Here is a 23,076-nt window from a genome sequence, read left to right as displayed (position 1 = left end):
CTGAGAAATTATGGATTAACCACAAAAAATGCTCTTTATGTTAATAATCTTACGTATGAAATTAGTAGGGATTGAAAAAGTGGTCACATTAACTTTATTGAAAAGTGAAAGACTAAAGGGAATGACACAATATTGCACACAGGTAGTCCTTGATTTACAACAGTTCATTTAGTGATCTTTCGAAGATACAATAACACTGAAAAAACCTGTTTTTCACACTTATAACTGTTGCAGCACCCCCAGGTGATCAAAATTTGTGATCAAATTTGTGATCATGTGATCAAAATTTGGGCACTTGGCAACTGGCATATATTTATAACTTGCAGTGTCCTAGATCATGTGATCTCCTTTTGTGAACTTCTGACAAGCAACGTCAATGGGGAAGCCAGATTCACTTAACAACTGTGTTACTCACTTAACCACTGCAGTGATTCACTTAGTAACTGTGTCAGGAAAGGTCGTAAAATGGGGCAAAACTCAACAAATGTCTCACTTAGCCACAGAAATGTTGTGGCTCAGTTATGATCGTAAGTCGAGGACTACTTTTATTTATTTTTGAAATGAGTTACTTGTAAAAATGGTGTGAACCTGAAATGAATGAAAAAGAATGAAGGGAACGGGACATATGATTTTTATACTTCTAGTGCTAACTCACTGAAGCCAAATGTGAAATATCTGCATTCTGCTGAGCAGTGATTTTTAGCCATAGTTTTCAAGCAAATCACAATGTCTTTGTTTGTACCACATGAAGTAAAAAAAAGTAAATTCCTATTATAGTATAAATAACTTGCTAAATCAGAATCATTTCTTTTAAATTGAAATCTTGCTTAGTGAGGGCACAGGAGTCTACTGATTAATTAGTTTTATGAATAATTGTAAATAATGTCCATGAGATAAAAGTACCAAGTCTTAAAGTTGTCAAGGTTGCAGACCCCTGGATTAAATCCCATATTCAGAATCAATAGGCATCAGATGCTACAGATGTAAATTGAAAAAAGAACTGTAAGCTTTCTAGAAACTGACTGCCATTGGAAACAGAGCAAGATAGATAGGTCTGAGATTAGAGTGGATGTCTTTTGACACATTTATAAATCTCATCCGGTCACAGTTAACCACAATTTGATTAGTATCTGCTAGGAGCAATATGTATACTTCATTAAGCTTCCCAAATAAATAGATTGCAAATGTGAATTAATAATAAGTAATTTATATGGCAGCAGATTTGTCTCCAGGTACTTATATCCAAAGCCATGGAAGGTTAGGCAAAGCTAAATCTTAGTCCATAAGGAGAGCTTGTATCTGAACCAGGAGTTAGTGAAGCTCTTTGTTTATTGACCAGATATATTTTTTCCATCAAAACTCTGTAACTATTACATTTTCATAGTAATGTTTTTAAGCTGTGTTCAATGACTTATTAGACACAAAATGTATTACTTGCACTGTAATCTGGGTGATATTTTGTTAAAACTTAGATAATTGTGACTATACTGTTTATCCAGAGAGAGGCTTTAGCTAGTGAAAGACATTCTGTGGGATTGTTAACAGTTCAGTCTTGGACTCAATTATGAAATTGACCCTAAATAATAGGCGAGCCTCACAGAGAATTCAACTTATTGGACTGAGCTTCTTATGGATATCTATATCATCATATGATGCCACTTCATACTGTAGGACGATTTCTCTCAGCAGCTTCAGACAGACAGTAAAGCTATAAGATGGAATCATGAAATATAAAGAACATAAGGCTAAGTAAAAATACCTCATAATTTCATTCTGAAAATGACACTAAAGTCCTTAGCAAAACTGTTACTCTGTGCTCTCGATACAGGTAGTCCTTGCTGACCAACCGTTTATTCAGCAACTGTTTGAAGTTATGAAAGTGCTGAAAAAAATAACTCTATGGGCCGCTTACAACCTTTGCAGTGTCCCTCAGTCATGTGATCAGTCTATATGCATTATCCTATGCTTGACCTGCCATTTTTTTCTTTTTCCTTTCTCTTCCCCCCTTGGGGAACAGAGAAATTGGAGAGGGATTTCAGGAGAGTAACTGTTTGTCTTGTACACATTACAAGCAATGTAATTATGCTGCCAGTGGGCAAGAGAAAGATTGTCTACAGAAATCACATGCTTCCCCCCCCCTTCTCCCCACCCACAGAGAGGAGAGATTGGAAACATGGGGATTTCAGGAGAGTAACTTGTTTGTATAGCTCCCAGCCTTGGGCTGTGCTTTCAAGAGCAGGGGAGATATTAGAAAGCAAATAAAAGCCAAGGGTGTGAAACTGAGTAGTCTTGTCTGTTTCCAGCTAGAAAGAACAATTATGGTTATTTGACTTATGTGACTTACTGATTAAGGTATGTAATATTATGTAATATTCAGTTATTTGTTTAATGTACAGAATATATTTCCTCAGAAAACACTATTTTTGATGAATCCATCAAATATGATAGCTATATTAGATGGGAAGATCAACGCGAATCATATAAGGCAATTTTAGATAAGTATATTATATATTTTATGTTTAGTGTTCCTAGCAATCTGTTACTCAGTTAGTAGGTTGACTAGTTATAGAATTACTTCTACTTGTACAGACTTGGTCCCTGCTACCCCTGGATGATTTCATGTATAATCAAGCATTTTTTCCAACCCCCTTGGGTCTCTTGCGTTTGAATTTTCCTTTTCCAGATGTGCTCCACTGATTATAAAGCCTTGGCATCCAGCCATTGAAAATCCAATGAAACTTTTGGTTGCTCTGACGATGTTACTATATAAATTGGATGTTCTCAAATGTCCTTTCGGTATTTATCATTTTGAAACAGTAAGTATAATGGAAAGTCCAGTATTCTATTTAAGTGTAACAGAAAACTTTTTTTTTCATTCTTTGTTAACAATGTAGGTAATGAGAACTATATGAAGTCATGTTGCTGCTTTTGTCCTGCAGATTAGATGTAAATGAATCAGGTAAGAATTGTGATTTTTAATCAATTTAATTAAAATGCTAGGTGTATAGGTCCTTCTTCCTTGGGTATTCTATAGAAACAAAATAGGCCTTTCTGTTAAAAAAACATATATATTTGGAAGAATAAAGATAGTTTATGACATCAGTAAATTGATGTCCATGTAGTTGTGAAAATAAAGCTTCATGCTCACCACTCATAGGAAAAAAGGCTCACAGCTCCTGACAATCTCGTTTCACCTTTTGTATATTGCTTCTTCCTTCCTAAAAATATACATAGTGAAGTGAATAAGAATACTGCAGATAATTTTCTATAGAAAACAAAGTTCCACTAAACTGAGAAACAAATTGAAACACTACATCAAAGTAAAAAGTAAACAATTTCTGGCTTGGAATTGCAATGTAGTTGTGAGGAATTTATAGGAGACTTTTTTTTTAATCAATACAGACAGGAGATAGTGGGATAGGAGATAAAGGAAATCAGTCTGCAATAGGATCACCAAGTATGCCTCTAGGTAGGAAATCTAAATTCTCTCTGAGGTAAATGGGCGGTTTAGAAACATGAAATAATCAATCAATCAATCCCCAGGACTGTAGTCTGGATTTGCCCCCACTCCAACTGTTCTTGCAAATTACTCTGAAAAGCCACTTGCACAGTTCTTAATTGCATTAATGACAGTAATTGACGTTAATTTGCATGTAGAACATCAGTATATGATTTAAATAAATGCTAATATACATCTAATCCACATATTTAATTTAAGAATTTATTGCTCATTGCCTCAATTCCTAGGTACTATGTTCTGCTGTTAAATATAGTGAAGTAAGTAAACTTTGTAGTTTGTAGACTACTAATATGAAAGCATACTAGTACATACTAGTTTATCTAATTTCAATTTCTGCAGGTGTATGTCAGATATTTGTAGGTTAAGGTTGCAGTCCTCAACCTACTTATTCTAAATACTGCACATTAGGACATCAATTTATTTATTTTTCTTCAAATTACCATCATGTAACATATGCTAAAAGATAAACTTAGATTTAAGCATGGTAACATCTGTTTGGAACTGCTCTTAGTGGGAGCAGTTCTATCTTTATTTCACACATTTCTTTTTTCACAAAGTTGCTGATGAGGACCATAATTAGAAATATTTGAAAAAGTCAATTTCTGTTCTGTACAAAAAAACAAGATACATATGATTCTTTACTTTTTGATTCGCAGTCCAGAATGTAGTATTTTTATTCCAAATTGATTGTAAATGGAGATAAAAATATGGCAACTGCAGTTTGTCATTGGAACTGACAAACAGCTTTGTCTCAGAGCCTTCCCTCCACTGTATTTATGAATCAGGCTGTATATTATTCCTTTTCAGTGAGGATGGTATATGTTTTCAGCTCAGATCTTTGATTTAGAGTTTACTACATTGCTTAAAGTAAATAAGTCTTGTTTTTAGGCAAGCATTGACTTTTTGACCTGGATGGCTATTTGTCTGAAAATGGGGATATGAGAACTGAGATTTAGACTTTACTAACATGGTACCCTCTATATGTGTTGGGTTACAGTATAATTTCCTTCTAACATATTCTGATATTCTGATTGTTTTTATTTTATTTTTTATAATATTTTATTGATTTTCTAATTTTACAATTAAACGTTTAAAAAGCAACGTGGTGACTGGGTAATCAATGATTCCATAACATACATAAATTTTTAGCACAAATCTCAAGTTATAACATCAGATATTTCCTCTCTTTATCCCTTAATATCTACTATCTCATATTGAATTAATATAATTCTTATTGTTACCAACTAAGTAAAACCATCTTTGTTACATTTATCAATAATTTTAAACTTAAACATATCTTAATTGTGTTTACATTCAATCTTATATACATCAATGTCCTGTTGTAGCTTTTTCCCCAGGCTTTAATTTTCCCTCTATATTCAACTTAACATTTGGTATGTTATAGTTTCTAACTAGAGTTTCCCTTATCTCAGCTTCTACATTTCCCCCTTTTTATAACAAAATCTAATATTTTAAATATACATCTTATCTATTTGCATATAATCTTATTATATTTTTAAAATTCTCTTTTTTCCCACCATATTAAACCAAAAATCTATTAATCTTATTACACATCTTACCTATTCAGTTATAATATTACTTTATTTCCTAAAAAAATATCTATATTTGACCATCTTTAACTTTCTAATCAATAGTACAAAATCCCCCCTAATAAATCAAAACCCTAGTTTCTTTCAGCCTTACTCTGGCTTTTTTCCTTTGCCAACTAACCATCCATGTCAGTACTTTTAATTCATCAAATAGTTCTCCCTCTATTATTGTGTGCATTATTTGAGTTAAGAAAACAATTTAATTACACTTTTTTTGGAAAAACTGGCCCCATTATATTTCTTTGATCGCTCCCCATTATTCCAGTTTCCCACAATTGTCCTAATAAGTTTATCTTCCATTCAGTCTGTTCTTCTTCCTTTTCCTCAAGTATCTTCTGATTTATGAATTTTTTTTTCCATTTTCAATGTTGTCACTCTCTTTTCTAATTTCCCCATTGGCTGTATCTGTTGGTCAGTTGGGTCCTCTGTCTTAATATTTAGTTGTTCCATTTCTCCTGTTGCTTTCTGAATTGTTGGGTCTTTGGTTGTAGCCAAAATCTGGGTCTGTATATTTAAGCTGGCATCTTGTTCCTTTATGTTGCCTCTCATTTTGTTACATGCTGAAAGAATGGTTTTATGTATTGATTTCAACATAGAAAGGATTTTTTCCTAATCTTCATCCATATTCTCTTGATAATGTATTCAATTAAGGATTTAAAATCAAATGTTAAAAGTAGTTTTTGTAGCTAGATGTGTGACATCTATTTCATGTATTGCGAATAGTCTTATAGTGAAAATTGTTTGGCAGGTAAGAATTTATAGTCCAAAGTATTCCATCATCTCATGTAGTAACAAATACTTCTCATGTAAAGAAATAGGAAAACAATTTCCCACATACAATTCTGAAAGTCAATAAAGGTTTATCTTCATAGTTCAAACAGGCCAGATAAACCGCCTTGCAGTTCCTTCTTTACAGTTGTGTTTCTCACAGGAGGTATATCAAGGTCAAGAGGGTTTTTTCTAATTACTGAGCTTCCAGCCAAGTCTCTTTTAGTCAATAACAAATTGTAATAGCATATTTTGCCACAAGATGTCACCAATGCCGTTTAAAACTTTTTAAATCCCAAGTTTTAATAATAGTTTTTCAAGGTTTGTTTCTTTTCTTTTTAAATAAAAGCCAATATCCCCAGTAAGAATAGGAAAACTTTTAGTTTCCAAATTTCAAAGGTATATGCATCCAATTAAATTAGAATTGTTCTTATAATTGCTCTTTTCCCCTAAGTAGTCAATTGCCGCTGTTCTTAGAGGGTGGGGTAAGAATTCCCTTCCCTCTCTCCTCACAGGAGGAGAAATACTTTGGGCAGCTTTTGCAGGAAATATATTTGAAGTCTTAAAGAGAAGATCAGATCTCACCCAGTTTCATCCGTGTTGCTTTAAAGGTGCTTGGTTGTAATTTTGACTTCGGCTGTCAGCAGCTTAATGACGAGCCATATTACTATGGCCAGTCTTTTCCCTGCTGGTTTGGAGAGCTGCCCCGGGATCAAGTGGGAGTTGTCTCCTTGCTCGTCGCCCCTACAGGGTGACTTTCGACCCTTTCCAGGGTCCCCCAGCGGAATAAAACCGGACGCTGAAGATGGAGCTCGCCTCCATGTGTCCACCAGCGCTGCAATGGCAAACCGGAAGCCATATTCTGATTGTTTTTAGATGTTTGCCAAATTGATGTGATTTTTTTTAAAAAAGTAGGATTTAGAATCTCTCATTTTATGCATACTATATTACAGAAAGTGGTGAAGAATGTGAAAATAATATGCTTAGTCCTCTCCGCTGGCCTCCATCAAAAACAAGTAGCCCTGATTAGAAGAGTAGAAGAGCAATGATTCCATGGGTTGATCCTAACAAACCGTAGAGATCAGAGGGAATGGCTTTGATTCAGTTTATTTTAAAACATGGGGAAAATTCTATCAATGGTTAGCAATACGATCTAGCGAGAAAGGATTGTGAAGTCTATTAGGATGAATGATATCTATTGAATAACTAATATTTTTATGATTATGGTTATTCTTATTGATTATAGTTATTTATCATTATATTAATTACTGTTATTTAATATTTGTATCCGGACGACAGTCTGCTTGTTAAAGCGTGGAATTATTGTTGGTGGCAACCCCATTTTTGTACCTACCCTCACCCTAACCCCACTCCTGAACCCTACCTAATACCCATATCGATCCTACCCTTTCCTTATCCTTGTAAAACCTAATAAAATACTATAAAAAAAAGAAAGTGGTGAAAATGATTACAGTATGTAGTGACTGATTGATATGGCAGAATGATCTTGTTCAAATATTCTTGTTTTATCAACAGTCTTTGCAATTATTTTTATATTTAAGTTTAACTCCTATTCCGAGGATCCAAGTGCCAATAAGTATCCTAGATAATAAATATAAATTAATCCTTAGGTAGGAAAAAACAAAAGCATAGGTAAAAAATAGGCAGTACCTGGCTCAGCAGTAGTAATTGTGAGAGTATCCTACTGGACCACCACTTGAATATGAGCCAGCGGTATGCTGCATCTGCCAAAAAGGTCAATGCAGTCCTAGGCTACATCAATAAAAGATCACAAGAAGTGATAGTACTGCTTTATACTGTACTAATAAGGCCACACTTGGAATATTGTGTCCAATTCTGGTCACCAAGATACAAAAAAGATGCTGACACCCTTGAAAGAGTGCAGAGAAGAGCAACAAAAATGATAATGGGTCTGAAGGCTAAATTGTACAGCGAACAGTTAAAGAACTAAGGAGAAATTTCCTGACAATGAGAACACTTAATCAATGGAACAGGTTGCCTTTCAGAATTGTGAGTGCTCCATCACTGGAGGTTTTCAAGAAAAGGTTGGACAACCATTTATCTGAGATGGTGTAAGGCCTCCTAATTTGGGCAGAGGTTGGACTAGAAGACCTTGATGTGCATTTCACCCTATGATTTTAGTCTATATTCTATATTCTATTCTAGTCTAGTCTAGTCCATATTCCATTCTACATACTGTTCTCTATTCATTCCATTCCTATATAGAAATACTAGATTGCATCCACACTGCATGCTTTAGTTTTCTTTACTAGCTTATCCCTGCTTAATGTCCTGCCAATAGAAGAGCAAGGAGAGTTATTCTGCTTATTTCCACACTCTCTGAGGCTTTACTGTCTGAAAAATCTGCTGAGGAAGTCTGAGGAATTCTTTGGAGTAATTTTTTTTAGAGAATTCAAGCAGTTGCAAAGTGAGAAGAGAAGTGGTAATGCTTACCTTTCCCTTGTAGCACTATTGCTCTGTTTGACCACAGGTTGATCAAAAGAGCTCTTCTAAATAAAGACTGTGAACTTTGGATTTTATTCTTTATAATTCTATATACTTGAAAAAAGAGGGATATAGGAAAACTAAATGTAAGAATATTGATTTTCCCAAACATGCAGATATAAAATACTAAAAAACTTCTAAACAACCATCATTACTTGGAAATGATTTTGTGCATTGTGAAAAAAAACCCTTCAACCATAACTGGCTAGAAATCTTTTAAATGAAAAGATTAGAACAAAAAAATTCTAGCCAGGCTTCACATAACAAAGGAAGGGGATTTTTAAGCATTGGAAAAATGACATGGTGATGCCCTTTCAAACAAGGAAATGAATCTTTTCCCTGTGAAAATGAAATCTTGCTCATTTCTCAGTTACCTTTTAAGCTTTTCAACCTGTCAATAAAATTGTGTAATCAAATAATAGTGAGCCTGAGGCTTATTGCCTTTTCTTGAGAAGTATATCATCAGATGATGTGCTCTATTGCTTTTAATCACACTGAACCAGAGATTCCTTAAACTTAGAATATTGGTTTCAGTAGACTTATTCTAGAATTTATATCATATAAATGTTCACTTAAGAAAAATATGATCCAATGTAAATAATAGAATAACATAAACAAAAGAAAACAAATGGTTGCATTTTACTTTCATGTACCATTTTTAAATAGTATTTTTCTCTATTTAAATTCTCTACTTAATTTTTCCAGCCATTTTGCTTCCATTTTTATAATATTAAACGTAATTATAATGTTTAAATGGGTACACTGTTTTTCTTTCTATCTTGAGTTTGGTGCACCCTGTCGGCCCAAAATTTTGAAACACACACACACACACACACACACACACACACACACACACACACACACACACACACACATATATGTTCAAAGTCAGTCAATAGACGTGAGCACCAGGGAATACAATAAATAATTTAATAATAATAATTTAGAGATAAAAGTTCTTAAGAATATTAAAAACCTTTAAAACACATAGAAATCAATAAAAGTGCCTAGCTTTCGTCAGCATCTGCCGACATCTTCAGAGCTTAGAATGCTGGTCAATGGGAAAGTCCCTTTATAGGTTTAACTAGGGCGTGTGCACGACTCTTCGATCTCGTCACTGGGCCGGTTATACTAGAATGTACTCCAGGCACCGAGTTCTTACTAGAAGTTGTCCTTCCCGCACGATCCGTATCAGCGTAAGTAATAGCAGGGGATGTCCTTTCTTGGAGGTTTAGCGCGGGTAGAGCCTCTACTCCCCTTCTTTGTGTAATCATGTCTTCCAATTTCCTGTCTTGTCCATTACATTTTTCATTTTTTAGCTGTTAAACAGAATTTTCCTTCTGATGGGATTGGACTTTGAGGTGGGAGGTTGGAGAAGCTTCAGTAAATACTGAGAGCAACACAGGCCAGAGTGAGGTCATCTTTACCAATTAAAGCCAAAAGGGAATAGGCAAAGCCAGGCATGATCCTCAACAGAAAATGAGAGGAGGTGGGCTGTGCAGACGAGGGAAGACAATTCATGTAGAATGAAGTACAAAAATCAATTGCAAACCTTGTTATTGTTGCCAAGAAAACTGGATAAAATGGCTGAAACATTTCAAATACCAGATTATGAATCTGCAAGTCAGAAGGCCCTTTTTTGTTATTGGGAAATAATACTAAAGTCTGATAAGTAGTTCTGATGATATAGCCAGACCAAAATCACAAGGAAGCCTGGTTGTTTATGGCGCTCTTATTGAAAGAAGAATGTCCCATTATCCAGAGACACACATCATTGATACACAGAATATGAGAAATATGTACCAAGAAAACACTGAAATTGTCAAAGTAGAAGTGGAGTACATTAGGAGAAATTAGGAGTAAGTGAACAATAGTGCCAGAAGGGAGCATTTTAAATTAGATGAGTATATAATATACTATTCAGGACATGAGAGCTTAATATGGAATAAAATGGTAGTAAATTAAAAAAAAATTGCTAAGTATGTGCTTATCCTTTGTATTGGATTTAGTGGATATAATGTGAAAATTGAAATCAAATTGACCACATCATTGGAAACAGACAATAAGAAGTGCAGTCTAGTTACCTGGGACAGTTCAAATACAGAACAGAACAGACATGAGCTACAGAGGTCAAATATACAGATTACACTTAGAAAATTGAAGTATGTCTGCCAGCAAATTTGACCTGGAGGACATATACCCAAACAATAAAATAAGTGTAAGGGACAGACTTACTTTGTGTAACTTATGTGAAAGATAACTTGAGAAGCTATGGGGAGCAATAAGAGCTATTGTGGAATCCAAAACAGAAAATAAAATGCACTGCAAACATTTCAAAGGAAAAGATCCAAGTGGCTTTCAGATCTAGACAGTGTTTTCAGATCACGAGAGCCAAAGTAAGCTAGAAAATGAAAGGCTAGGCAACAAAAAGAACATCCAGTACAATGGCTGCACACAGACTTTCAGTGCCAGGTAAGAAATAAATATACTTCAGAATAACAAACAGGGAAGGTATAACTACTTAAAGAATCACCTTAGCTTTAAGTAAATTTCTTAAAACAATGGAATCTTTTTTCCAGGCTTGCACCTAGAAAGTATATAACTGAGACGCAGGTTTTTCACAGAGATGAAAACAGAAACCTAAAAAAACAGCATAAAACTATATGTATGTTGGACAAGCAAAGAGCAGATTAAGTCTAGGAAGGAAAGCAGTGGGAAACTGAAATATAATAATAGAGAGTGAGAATATTTGTATGACAACAAAGATCAGAATATTTAAAGAAATTGTTTACTTGGTGACAAGGCTTCAACTGGTTAAGGAAACCTGTAATAGTAATGTTTTAACAATCTTAAAGTCACTGCATTGACTATCAGTAGGCTTCCAGGCTCTATTCAAGATATTGATTATTACCTATAAAGCCCAGTATGGCATTGTGTTGGGCTGTATTAGGAACAGTCTTGCTAATTGTGATTCAGCTTATACTTTCTACTGTAGTCATCTAGAGAGAGCTTGTTAAAGATTTTATTCCCTGAGGGAATAAAAGGACTATGAATTGGATATATTTACTGTCAGTCCTTCAGGGTAGAACAGACTAGGAATTCAATGTCATGTAGGCCAGTACTACTTTTATTGTAAAGCTATAGTAACAAAATCTTGCAAGTCTGAATGTGCTCCCCCCCCCCTTGTCTTTGTGAGATCTAGGGAGGGAGTTTTTTGAGGTTTTATTCAGGCCCAATCGTGTCCGAAACTCTTTTATTAGACTCTTGTCTTGGTGGAGTCTCCTCCTCCTGTCCTTCAAAGCCATTCACTCTGGTCTCAACGTTTGTTAGAATCAATCCATGGAATCATTGCTCTTCTACTCTTCTAATCAGGGCTCTTTGCTTTTGATGGAGGCCAGCAGAGAGGACTAAGCACATTATTTTCACATTCTTCATGCTTCAATATGGGCTGAAAACTGGGGGACAAAATAATGCCTTTTTAGAACATTTTAGAAAATTTCATACCACTATTAGATAATGATGTAGTCTGCATTATCCTAGTAAAAAAATTGAAGGGGGGATACATTTTTAATAAATTAGTATTAATGAGCTGAAATAAAATAATTTAATATCAATAGAGATTTCTGATTATACATATTTTGCTAAAAAGTCAAGTATATAAATTGAACAAATGTTACCTGTCACATAATACAATTGTATCATTTATGCCTTTAGCCTATAACACAAGCCTAAAATATTCTTAAATAGAAAATTTAAATAGGCGAAGAATGCCTTCTTGTGAATATATAATAAAAGGCTTTTAGTTTACTTAGTAGAAATAAAGCTACAATTACATGGTATTGGCTTGAGCTATTTTATTAATATGCAATTATTGCTTTTAGGGATGAATAACATGACACTAATTCTTCAGCTCACAATGGACTTCCTATAGCATTCAAGACTAAATGGGCCTTATAAAGATTTCCTTGTTATTTTCATTTTGAGTATTGAAAGCTTTTGTCAGTTTAGAAAGAATAATAATAAAGTTTTCCCTTACTTTTGTTTATTATAAGTCTTATATTTAATTATGTTCTTTTTTTGGTATGTTAGGAATGCTTTCAAATGGATTATGAAATAAGGAGAGCAAAAGAATGACCATTTGACATGGTTTGTTAACATTAAAAAGTTTTAAGAGGTTCCTTAAGTTAATTATTTCTTGGTACCTGTGTGGTAGACAAAACACACTCTCATTTTGCACAGTTGACCATTAAATAAATGATTGTATCATATGTCATGAACAACTAACTTCTGTGTTGTGCTTGCTGTATCCTGAACATTATATTAAGTGTTTAGTGAAGTAAAGTTTAAAATGTGGAATATCTTTTTTCCCCTTACATAGTAAATGATTCTATTTGTTTGCCTTACAAATGAAAACTGGAGAAGCAGAAAAGGGGGGAAAGCACTAAAGGCTGCATAAAGCTGTCAAATGTCAATATATTCAATTAAAACATATTTTGCCTGTTTGGTAGAGACCTGTTGTAACTTCTGAATTTTCCTAAATGACTTGCATTGGAAATAGTTTGGAAAATCCTAAGCCTGCTGATGCTGTGTTTTAACTACTGTAAATATTGTTAAGATAGACAATGACCATTTGCATGAAATATGGAATGAAATATTAGAACATCCACTTTTAATAACTCAGCACCGTCATGTTTGAAAAAAAAATGAAAAAAAGTTCATGTCTTGCATGAACTTAACACTAACTCGTATTTATTGGCAACCTTAGCAGATGTTTATAAGGCTTTTCTGTAGGAGGGAACTTTGATACATGTGATACATGCCAGTCTAGAGAAAAGAAGGACCAGGGGTGATATGATAGCAGTATTCCAGTATTTGAGGGGCTGCCACAAAGAAGAGGGGGTCAACCTATTTTCCAAAGCACTAGAAGGCAAGACCAGAAACGATGGAAACTAATCAAGGAGGGAAGCAACTTAGAACTAAGGAGAAACTTCCTAACAGTGAGGACAATTAACCAGTAGAAAGCTTGCCTTCAGAAGTTGTGGGTGCTTCATCACTGGAGATTTTGAAGAAAAGACTGGACAGCCACCTATCTGAAAGGGTTTAGGATCTCCTGCTTGAGCAGGGAGTTGAACTAGAAGACCTCCAAGGTCCCTTCCAGCTCTATTCTGATTGATTTGGCTTGCTTGCTAATAATATAGTCCCATTTTGTGTTGATATTCAAATTATTATTAATGTGATTTTGCATAGAGAAATATGTTTAAAGTTGTTAACATGATTTAAATTATTTACCAAAAGTTTTAGTTTATTAAGAATTTTTGGTTATTTGGGCTTGGAATATAGTGAAGAAGACGATAGTTTTGTTTTGTTAGAAAGAAACTATTTAGATTTAAACTGTTGGATTTAGGTTGCAAAATTACTTTCAATCTTAAATTCACTCCAGTATTGAAATAGAAAGACTGATCCTTTTGGTTCTGCAAAAGCAAAGTTTAATTTGTTGTTTCAAAGCTGAATTGCCATTATACTGTATATTGATTATAATATTAGAGCCATGATTATTATGGAGCGTCTGTGAACTTTATTTAGTAACTTCAATCTTTCAGTACTTTAGGGCTTAAAAACTATGTTTTTGGAACTACAGGAGATGCTGAGCTTGCCAAAGACCCATGACCCTTGTTCAAGACAAGCAATTCATGGTACAGAATGAAACATTAAAGAACTACAAACAAATAGAATTACATATGGTCTGACAAGCATTGCCTTAACTAAAATGAAATGAGATCCAAAGGCAGGGTTTGAAATTTTATCCAAGATTTCAAGTTCTACCAATTGATACATCCTTATTAAACATACCTTTAGCTATTCAGAACTTGGTTTTAATTTCTTGTGTTTTTATTGTCTTTTTAGATAGCTCATGAATATTAAAGTGATTGAATCTGTACTTTTGGCATTCAGTGGCATCCAGTGATTTCTATCTATCTGGTATTGCTCCTATTCCTTTCCATGACAATATTGCCCATTTCATTGTGGGGCCTCACTTTATGAGGTAAGATTTTTCTTTTACATTACATTAACTATTTATTTTCTAATAATGAATGGTTATCTCTGGGCTGGACAGGCTAACATGGAGGAGGACATTTGGGGGGAGAGGTTAGGGCCAAGCTTGAACATCACTCTGATTATGGGTAAGGGGAGAGAGGGTCCAGGGCAGGCTTGGGAAAAATGGCCTCTATGTATTATATTGGTTCTAGCCTCCTGTGTTCAATCCCATTTCCAAACCATTAGATTTTTAGAGACCCTGAGTTTTGAATGCTGTTGCTGCTGCTGCTAAATACCAGGTCAGTCTGCAATAAAAACTGTGATTTAATCATGGTGGAGAAGGCTAATTGGCATTTGTTCCAAGGCATGATTGGACATGGAGTTGAGATTTCCCTTCTTGGTGATCTACCTACCTGGATTTTGAGTGATATCAGCCAAGGGCTTCGTATAGTAATGGTGGCTTAGCTATGACCATCAAGAATAATTTGTTGGTGTTCAGGGGTGCTGTCTCATAGATAATTGGATACGAGACCCTATTTGTTAAGTAGGGCTCTAGGGATCAGCTGGGATTGTTGAAGCAAGGATACCATAATCCTTGCTTCACAGCAACCTTTCTGCCTGACCTTTTGGATTCCATGACTGGACTGGTGATGGAGTCCCCCAGCCTTATGGTCTACCTGCATTCTCTGGAAGCAAAATTTGCTCAGGTGTATGATGGCAGTGTTCCCCAACTCCAGATCATCCCATCACTATCCCAATAGAAAAAACAGATCCACCATATGATCACTATTATGTACAAGTCCACTGATGACCTTGGTCAAGTCTCTGATTATCACAGAGGCCTCTGTGATAATCAGAGACTTGACCAAGGTCATCAGTGGACTTGTACATAATAGTGATCATATGGTGGATCTGTTTTTTCTATTGGGATAGTGATGGGATGATCTGGAGTTGGGGAACACTGCCATCATACACCTGTCATGGTAACATCACTGATTTTCTTGAAGTTCTTTGGTGATGCTCACTGCCACAGGACACTGGATACAATTAATTAGTCTAATCTTAAGTTCCAGAATGAACTTGAGGTTGTTCCTGAGGACATGTTGCATGATTTGACTGAAGCCTTAGTCACCATCTGAAATGAAAGGGCAGCTAGTGCTTTGGACTGATTGCCTTATGCAACCTGTCCCCTCTCATGGATCCTGGGACTGGTTTACAGAGGAGCTGAGGGAAATAAAACTGGAGTAGAAATGCCTAGATCAGGGGCAGGCAACCTTGGCTCTTTTATGACTCGTGGATTTCAACTCCCAGAATTCCTGAGCCGACCATGCTGGCTTAGGAATTCTGGGAGTTGATGTCCATGGGTCATAAAAGAGCCAAGGTTGCCTTCCCCTGGCCTAGATCAGTGCTGGATGACAATGAGGGATGAATCTGAGTACATGCTAGATCCCTTATTAATGCCTACTTTGTGATAGTAAAGACAGCCACACACTAGTATTTCTCCATTCTTACTGCATTTGCAAATAGCCATCTGATGGTCCTGCAAAAAGCCAACTTGAAGAAAGTGGGACCATATGGAGACTCTCTGGGAGAAATATACTATGTACCTATCAGAGAAAGTTGCTCCAAATTGAGCTCTGGCCTTGATGAAGGTCCCATGAAATTGATTGAAGACCATTCTGGCTTGGTTATCTGGAATGAGGTTGATCCTGCTAATCCTGATTCAGTGGGCAGGGTTCTTGGAACTCTAAGCTAAGCCACCTAGCTCCATGACTCTCCTCGTTAGCAAAGGCTATATGATGAATTCCTGAGAGAAGGGCTTTTCTGCCAGTGCTCAGGGAGGGGTAGTTTATTCCCTCCTAAAGAAACAATAGCTGAACCTAATCATACTGAATAATTTTAGTCCCGTTTCCAACCTTTTCTTATCTGGACCCTTTCAATCAGGTCTCAGACTTAGGTATGGGATCAAATTGGCATTGATAGTTGTTGTGGATCACCTCTGATGAGGGTAAGATGGGAGCGGTGTGTCTGTCCTAGCTTTCCTTGATCTCTCAGCAGCCTTTTCTTCTTCAGGAGCTAATTTCAGCCAGTGTTGATGGGGGAAAGAAATGTAGCCCATGATTCAATGCTCTCTCTTTAACAACTACATAAAGCTTCTGTGTAAGGCAATTGAACATATGGGGTGAGGTATCGTTAATATTCTGATGATACCCAGCTCTTTCTTTCTATCCTGGGGCAACCAAATGATGCTGTAGAGATTTTACCTTGATGTGGAGGCTGTGGGAGTCTGGACAGAGAAGAGCCAGCAGCTCAGCTGTAACAAGACAGAGTGGCTTTGAATTTTCAGGACCTCCTAGATTTGGAGATTTTAAATCTTTAGTTTTGGATTGGTTTGGACTACCCCAAACAGGACTGATGTGCAATTTGAAGGTCATCCTGGATTCACAGCTCCTGCTTGAGCATCAAGTGGCAACCATGTCCAGGAAGGCTTTTGCACAACTTCATTTTATTCTGAACCAGAACACATTGCTTATGGTCATTCATCACTTGATCACCTCTGGAATGGATTACTGCAATGCATTGTAAATGGGGCTGACCCTAATCCAGAATTTGGAGCTAATTCAGTGTATGTACTGTAGTTGTGGGCATACTTTAGTACAGCAGTCCTCAACCTTTGTGACTTGACAGCCTGGCTGGGGGGAGATAGGGAACTGGACTGTGCGAGCAGTGGGCATACATGTGAGCGTCTGCACACAGCCTTTGCGCAAGCAGAGGGCCAGACCCATGCGCACAGCTTGACTTGCGTGAACAGCAGGCCGGCGCACATGCTTGCTAGTTCTTGCCGGCCCGCCGTTCATGCAAGTTGAGCTGCATGTGCGTGCTTGCTGCAGCCAGCCATTCATGCAGCCCAATTCTGAATAGGCCATGGCCTGGTAGTGGGCCACCACCCGGGGGTTAGGGATCACTGCTTTGGTACATTGGTCCCCAACCTTTCCAGCTCTATGGATTAGCAGCCATAGTGGGAAAGGGAAGAGGGGATAGTTTCGCACACTCGTGTCGCTTGCACAAATGCAGTTTTGCACGTTTGCGCGCTCACCCGCCATTTGCATGGCCTGATTCCCAAGGAGTGCGACTTGGTATTGTCTGTAGCCTGGGTACTGCGGGCCTCTGCTTTAGTACATTTTCATTATATTTCTGCTCCATGAGCTGCACTGGATTCCATTCCATTTATTTCACTGTGATTCAGGATGCAATTTCTTTCATGGAATAAATCTGGGATATTTGTAGGACTGCCTTTCCCCACTTTTTTCTGTTTGTCCCATTTGGTCTGGTGGGAGAGGCATGGTATGAGTTGCACTGGTTAAACAATTCATCTTGCTGGATTCAGAAAGCATACCTTTTCTGTTGAAGCACTTATACTTTGGAACACCATTAGCCCTGAGACCTGGTTGTCATATTTATTGTGGTTTTATTATGCTTGTTGTATTGTTTTTATATGTTGTCGGCCATCCAAAACTGGATAGTGAAATGAGTGGTCATATACAGTAAATTAAAAAAAGTAAACCAAACTAATACTAGATCATAAAAAACACAGTGCTATTTTTTCTGCTTTGTAAACTGAATCTCAGTAAGTTCTTTGTTGAATTTTTACTTTGTACTCTCTTACTATAGAGTTATAGTGGAAGTGATAATGATGATTTAACTTTCTTACTTATAGAAATATTTTTACAGACCCAGTTTTATTTACTGTATTTTTAATACATGGGAAAATTCCCATAATTCTTTGCTGGACTTTGCTTTGTAGAAAAATATTTTTATAATGATGTTTTTGATTTTTGCTTCTCCAAATTATCTATAAATATCAAGGGTCTTTCTTTGTTACAATATTGTTGCTTGCCACTCACTACATATTTTATGCCACCAGAACAATTCTTTTTCTCACCTCCTTGTTCTGTTTCCTTCAACAGTGTATAGAGAGGCACCAATCTTTGTGCTACTATTTAATTTGCACAGCAGGATCCATACAATCAAACAAATGGCTGATCTCAATAAAGAAGAGAAGAATGTAAAATGCCTCAAGTGCTCTGCAACATTTCAACCAAGCAATATTGTATTTTCTTGTCCCTATTGCAAAAAGGATTCTTTGTGCTCTGGAGGACAAACCTCAGATGTATCAACTGATATAACAAATGAGAATTTGGAACCTGAAGAAGGCCCCTCAAGAAAACAAGTATCTTCTTTAGAAGATGTAAGCAAACAAAATTTAGACATTTTCTTGTCTCCCTCTGCTCTGCACTGATTTACTTTGAAATTATTTTCTGTGGCACCTNCAAAAAGGATTCTTTGTGCTCTGGAGGACAAACCTCAGATGTATCAACTGATATAACAAATGAGAATTTGGAACCTGAAGAAGGCCCCTCAAGAAAACAAGTATCTTCTTTAGAAGATGTAAGCAAACAAAATTTAGACATTTTCTTGTCTCCCTCTGCTCTGCACTGATTTACTTTGAAATTATTTTCTGTGGCACCTATATAACAATAATTGCAGAAATATATATACCATGTGACATTTGCCATCTACAAATTATCACCCACAAACCCAGACAAATATGTCAGGATCATAGCCTTTGCCCTGTGAAATAGCAGTGATTTTTTTCCTGAAAAATGTATCCTGCTCAAATCTTGGATGGAGCTTCCTTTTAAAACCGGGATGAGTTTTATACGCAATTGAGTGCTGAGAAATCTAGCTATGGATGTTGCATCATATATCAATTGCTTTATAGACTAATTCATATTATTCCTTCTCTTATGAAATCCTGTGACCACTGTAACTTCTCGTTCTTTTCTAAATAGGCAAACTGCTAGTTATTGACTCAATATTTAGCTGTCTCTTTACTAATCTTCAAATGAGTGTTTCATTTACCATAGTAATTGTAACCAAGGACATCTGCAGGCTATTCTGTTGCTCTTTCCCCATCTGTTCTCTCTTCTGACTGGTTCTGACTTCATGTATTCAGATGGTAATTCAGTTTCTGGAAAAATTCTTCTAATGTCTTGTTAATGTCACTGTAGGTCGGAGTGGAATTCCTAGCATTCATCAACAACAAACTGATCTGTCAGGTGTAGCTGTACTCTTAAGTTACTCCTATGTGGAAAATAACGAACCTAAGGATTTGCTTTCAGGAATGTGTAATGTGTTGAGTTTAATCAAGGCAGTTTAATCAAGATAGAACACATTTATTACAAATACATTTGCAGCCATTTTAAAGCACTGGTTTCCTTTTCCTTTACTTATGTACGGTATATAGAATCCTCTGTATTTATATCCCTAGTTGTAAGATAGGAAGCAACTAAGTGAAAGAAATAAGAAGTAGTAGATTATATTAGATAACCCATTTTGGATCCACTTCCCCAATTTTAATTGTTCCATTTTGGTAACAATATTACCGAAGGCCTGAATGGATGACATCTCCAATCAGAGGAAAAGAGATCAGAGAGTAATCTCCTTCAGAGAAGGATTTAATTGATCCTGGTAACTGGCTGAATAGATTTTAAAATTGGTATAAAGGGCATGCAGGTATAATGATTCTGTGTACAGAATTGGTTCTAGAAAGTGGCACCGATGAATTTCTTTTTGACCTCACGGTATATTAAATATTTTATTCTCCAACATTTTTCAGTGTTTTCAGCATATGTAGGCAATGGAATAGGTTATCTAAGATTTGGAGTAGGGTCTTTTTTCCCCCCTAGGCATTTAAATTTGAGAGATACCTTAGTTTTTTCTGTATTTTTGTTTTCTCATGTTGTTTTTATAGATTAATTATATACTTAAATGATATATGATTTAAATCATATAAATTAATTATATATTTTAATGCATTGCCATAAACCAATTTTATGTTTATGGTTGCTTTTAGTAGAGTAGAATGATGATATACAAATATTTTAGTAAAGGATGAAATACAAATATTTTGAAATAAGTAATGAATGACTGCATTGATTTTATAAGAGACGCCTCTTATTCCAAGGTAAAGAGAAAAAATAAAAGGCCTTTTATTTAGTTTTAATCCACTATAGTGAGTTTTTTTTATTTTTTTTTCTTTTGGGCTGGTACAGTTGTATTTTTCTCCTATCATAATATTGTTGGAAGTGTACATTTAAGAATAGAGTTAAGGAAAAAATTGCAGAAAAAAAGGATAATATATTTCTTCCTATAAATTAGTTTCTTTAAAGAGGCTCTCTTAAAATGAAGAGGCAAAGGTTTATACAATCATATAAATCATATTTGAACATGCCATGAATAACCAATATCTGGGATAGAAAATGGGATTCAGACAGCATAACAGGAATGGAAAATTTCTGAATCATATGACAAGTTGCCAGATGACTGGCAAAAGAAAGACATGTCATCCATGTAAATATTGCATGGCTTTTTGAGTACCTTGTTGTTGTTGTTGTTATTGTTTTAAAAAAAAACAGTTTTTACAGCAGTGTCATTCAAATTTTCGACAGCGTAGATTTACTTTATTTATTTTATTTCCTGATTTCAGCAATTAGCTTCAATCCAGCCCCTTCAAAACTACGATCACTGTCATCTGTAGATCACCTGACTCATCATATATTTTTATGGTGAAATTTGAAAAGTGTGTCACTGCTGAAATAATTTCTGATGCTAAAAAATAATTTTATATACAAGTACATTTTTTGCAAAACTTTTTGCTGTGTTTTTTGTTGTGATTGCCAAGAAAGTTAAACAATATGTCCTAGTTTTCCCCTCATTTGTACTGCTTTACAATTGTCCATGTACTCCTTTGCTTATTCAGATCTCTGGTAACCCTACCATACACCCTGTTCTCCATATGCTGAGATTAACATTGAGATATTTAAGAGGGATTTTGTGGAGTTTATGGATGAAATGTGAGCTGGTTGCAGTCTTAAAACTCACCAGAAATTAACAGACCAAAAAATGTTGGCTCTACTCTTCACAGTAACACCATCATGTTATCTAGTGGCCTTTTGAGTGTTTAGGAGACTAACCCCTGACTTTCAAGATTCCTTGTCCTGCACTAAGATATCAAACATTTAGCTATGAATTCTACATTTCAGGATGGTTAGTAGTATGAAAAGAAATATTCAATCCTTCTGGCAAGAAAGATGGGGCATACTAAGTATGGGACTTTTTAGTTTCATTTGTTTCATATGAAACCTATTTATCATTTACTTGTTTCTTCTTTCTTAATTCATTTTATTATAATATCCATAGCATTATGGATGTTATGTATTTGTTTCTCAGACATTGAAGATTGTATTAATTTAATCTTTAATTGAGTAACCTATCAGAAAATATGCAGTGTCATTTCCTTTTAATTTGTATGAGCTTACCTGCAGATGAGTCAACTTCTGTAATTCTTCTTCAGTTTTAAAAATTGATGAGAAAATCTAGATCATTCATGATAAAATGAGACGGTATGTTTTGCCTCTTTGGCTATCTATTTCCTCTTTGAATTTTGCACTCAAAGGGTTTTAAACTATGTACTGTATCTGTCAGGAAGATTTTTTAGAATGTCATGTTTGTTATAATTGAAATTATATGTTGCTTTCTATTCAGGCTGTATACATATGTATACAACCTCAGAAGAGGTCAGATTCTTTGGACGAACATTGCTGTGATATGAACCACTCCTGGATACACACATGAATCAGATTGATTAAAATTCGGATTCAGCTGATTTTGAATATATTTCAGTTTCAACCATTAATTGAAACAGAGCATAAACGTTTGACAAAATATGAATGAATTTAAATTTCCATAGTTAAATTGATCAAAAGGTGTCCGTATGGAGGGGAAAGCTCAGTTCCGATATAACATGTTGCAAGAATATTTTCTCTATTACAGAAGATAGATTTATACTGATGTGTTCTTTTAAGCCCATTAAGTATGTCTTTTTAGTTCCCGTCCCACTTCATATATTTTCTTTACTTATAATAAGTTACATAAAATGTATCTCATATGCTTGAAGCTATTTCAAACAGTATATAGTCTTTAAACAAGGGCTTGTGTTTTAATTTCATGCTTTTCTTTTTATGTTCCTAAAGTTGTCAAAGGCAGACTTAACAGACTCTCACAGAAAAATGCTCGTTACCCCAGGCATTCGTGGCAATATTGCGGAATGCAAAATCCCACATACACGAATAGACGATGGAGCAGCTATTCAGGTTTGTAATTCAGTATCCTTGTGAAATGTTGTTGTAACTTTTAAGTATGATTTTATGATAAAGAGATAATGGTTTAGGATTCAGTAGGTTTGAAAAGAGTTTAAAATCATAATATGGAAATATCTAAAGTCATGAACAAGCCATTGAATTCTCCAGAAATCATCAGTCTTAAAATTAAACAAAATGAAATGGATTTTGGACTGGCTTACATTACTTTATTTAGAACATACTTTCAAAATATTTGTGTAGGATACTTCTTGTGCTCAGAGAAATTATATCAATCTGGCATACAAACGATCAGATTATTGCAGCTAAAAATTATTCTAGAGTTTTTTTCCCCCTCATTGCAGTTATGATTCAAAAGACATGCTGCTCTGTTTATCAGAACCGGCTTAAATCA

General features: G+C 35.4%; 1 protein-coding gene across 2 annotated transcripts in view; it reads left to right on the top strand.

Moving 5' to 3' along the window:
* LOC107284275 (serine/threonine-protein kinase 33) overlaps nt 1-23,076 on the top strand; it is a 64,978-nt gene that overhangs the window by 18,365 nt on the left and 23,537 nt on the right. Inside the window, exons 2-5 of one of the 2 annotated variants that reach the window (XM_015812344.1) lie at nt 2,895-2,959; nt 14,329-14,467; nt 18,429-18,709; nt 22,557-22,676. In XM_015812344.1, coding sequence (XP_015667830.1) covers nt 18,497-18,709; nt 22,557-22,676 — 333 coding nt within the window. In that variant the 5' untranslated portion in view covers nt 2,895-2,959; nt 14,329-14,467; nt 18,429-18,496. Of the gene's footprint in view, nt 1-2,894; nt 2,960-14,328; nt 14,468-18,428; nt 18,710-18,797; nt 18,910-22,556; nt 22,677-23,076 lie in introns of those variants that run through there. The other variant, XM_015812418.1, reaches the window with a different exon arrangement.

This window comes from Protobothrops mucrosquamatus, unplaced genomic scaffold (genome assembly GCF_001527695.2).
Source record: "Protobothrops mucrosquamatus isolate PMUCROS unplaced genomic scaffold, P.Mucros_1.0 scaffold_5, whole genome shotgun sequence".
Classification (NCBI taxonomy): domain Eukaryota; kingdom Metazoa; phylum Chordata; class Lepidosauria; order Squamata; family Viperidae; genus Protobothrops; species Protobothrops mucrosquamatus.
This window is presented reverse-complemented; position numbering and strand designations above follow the sequence as displayed.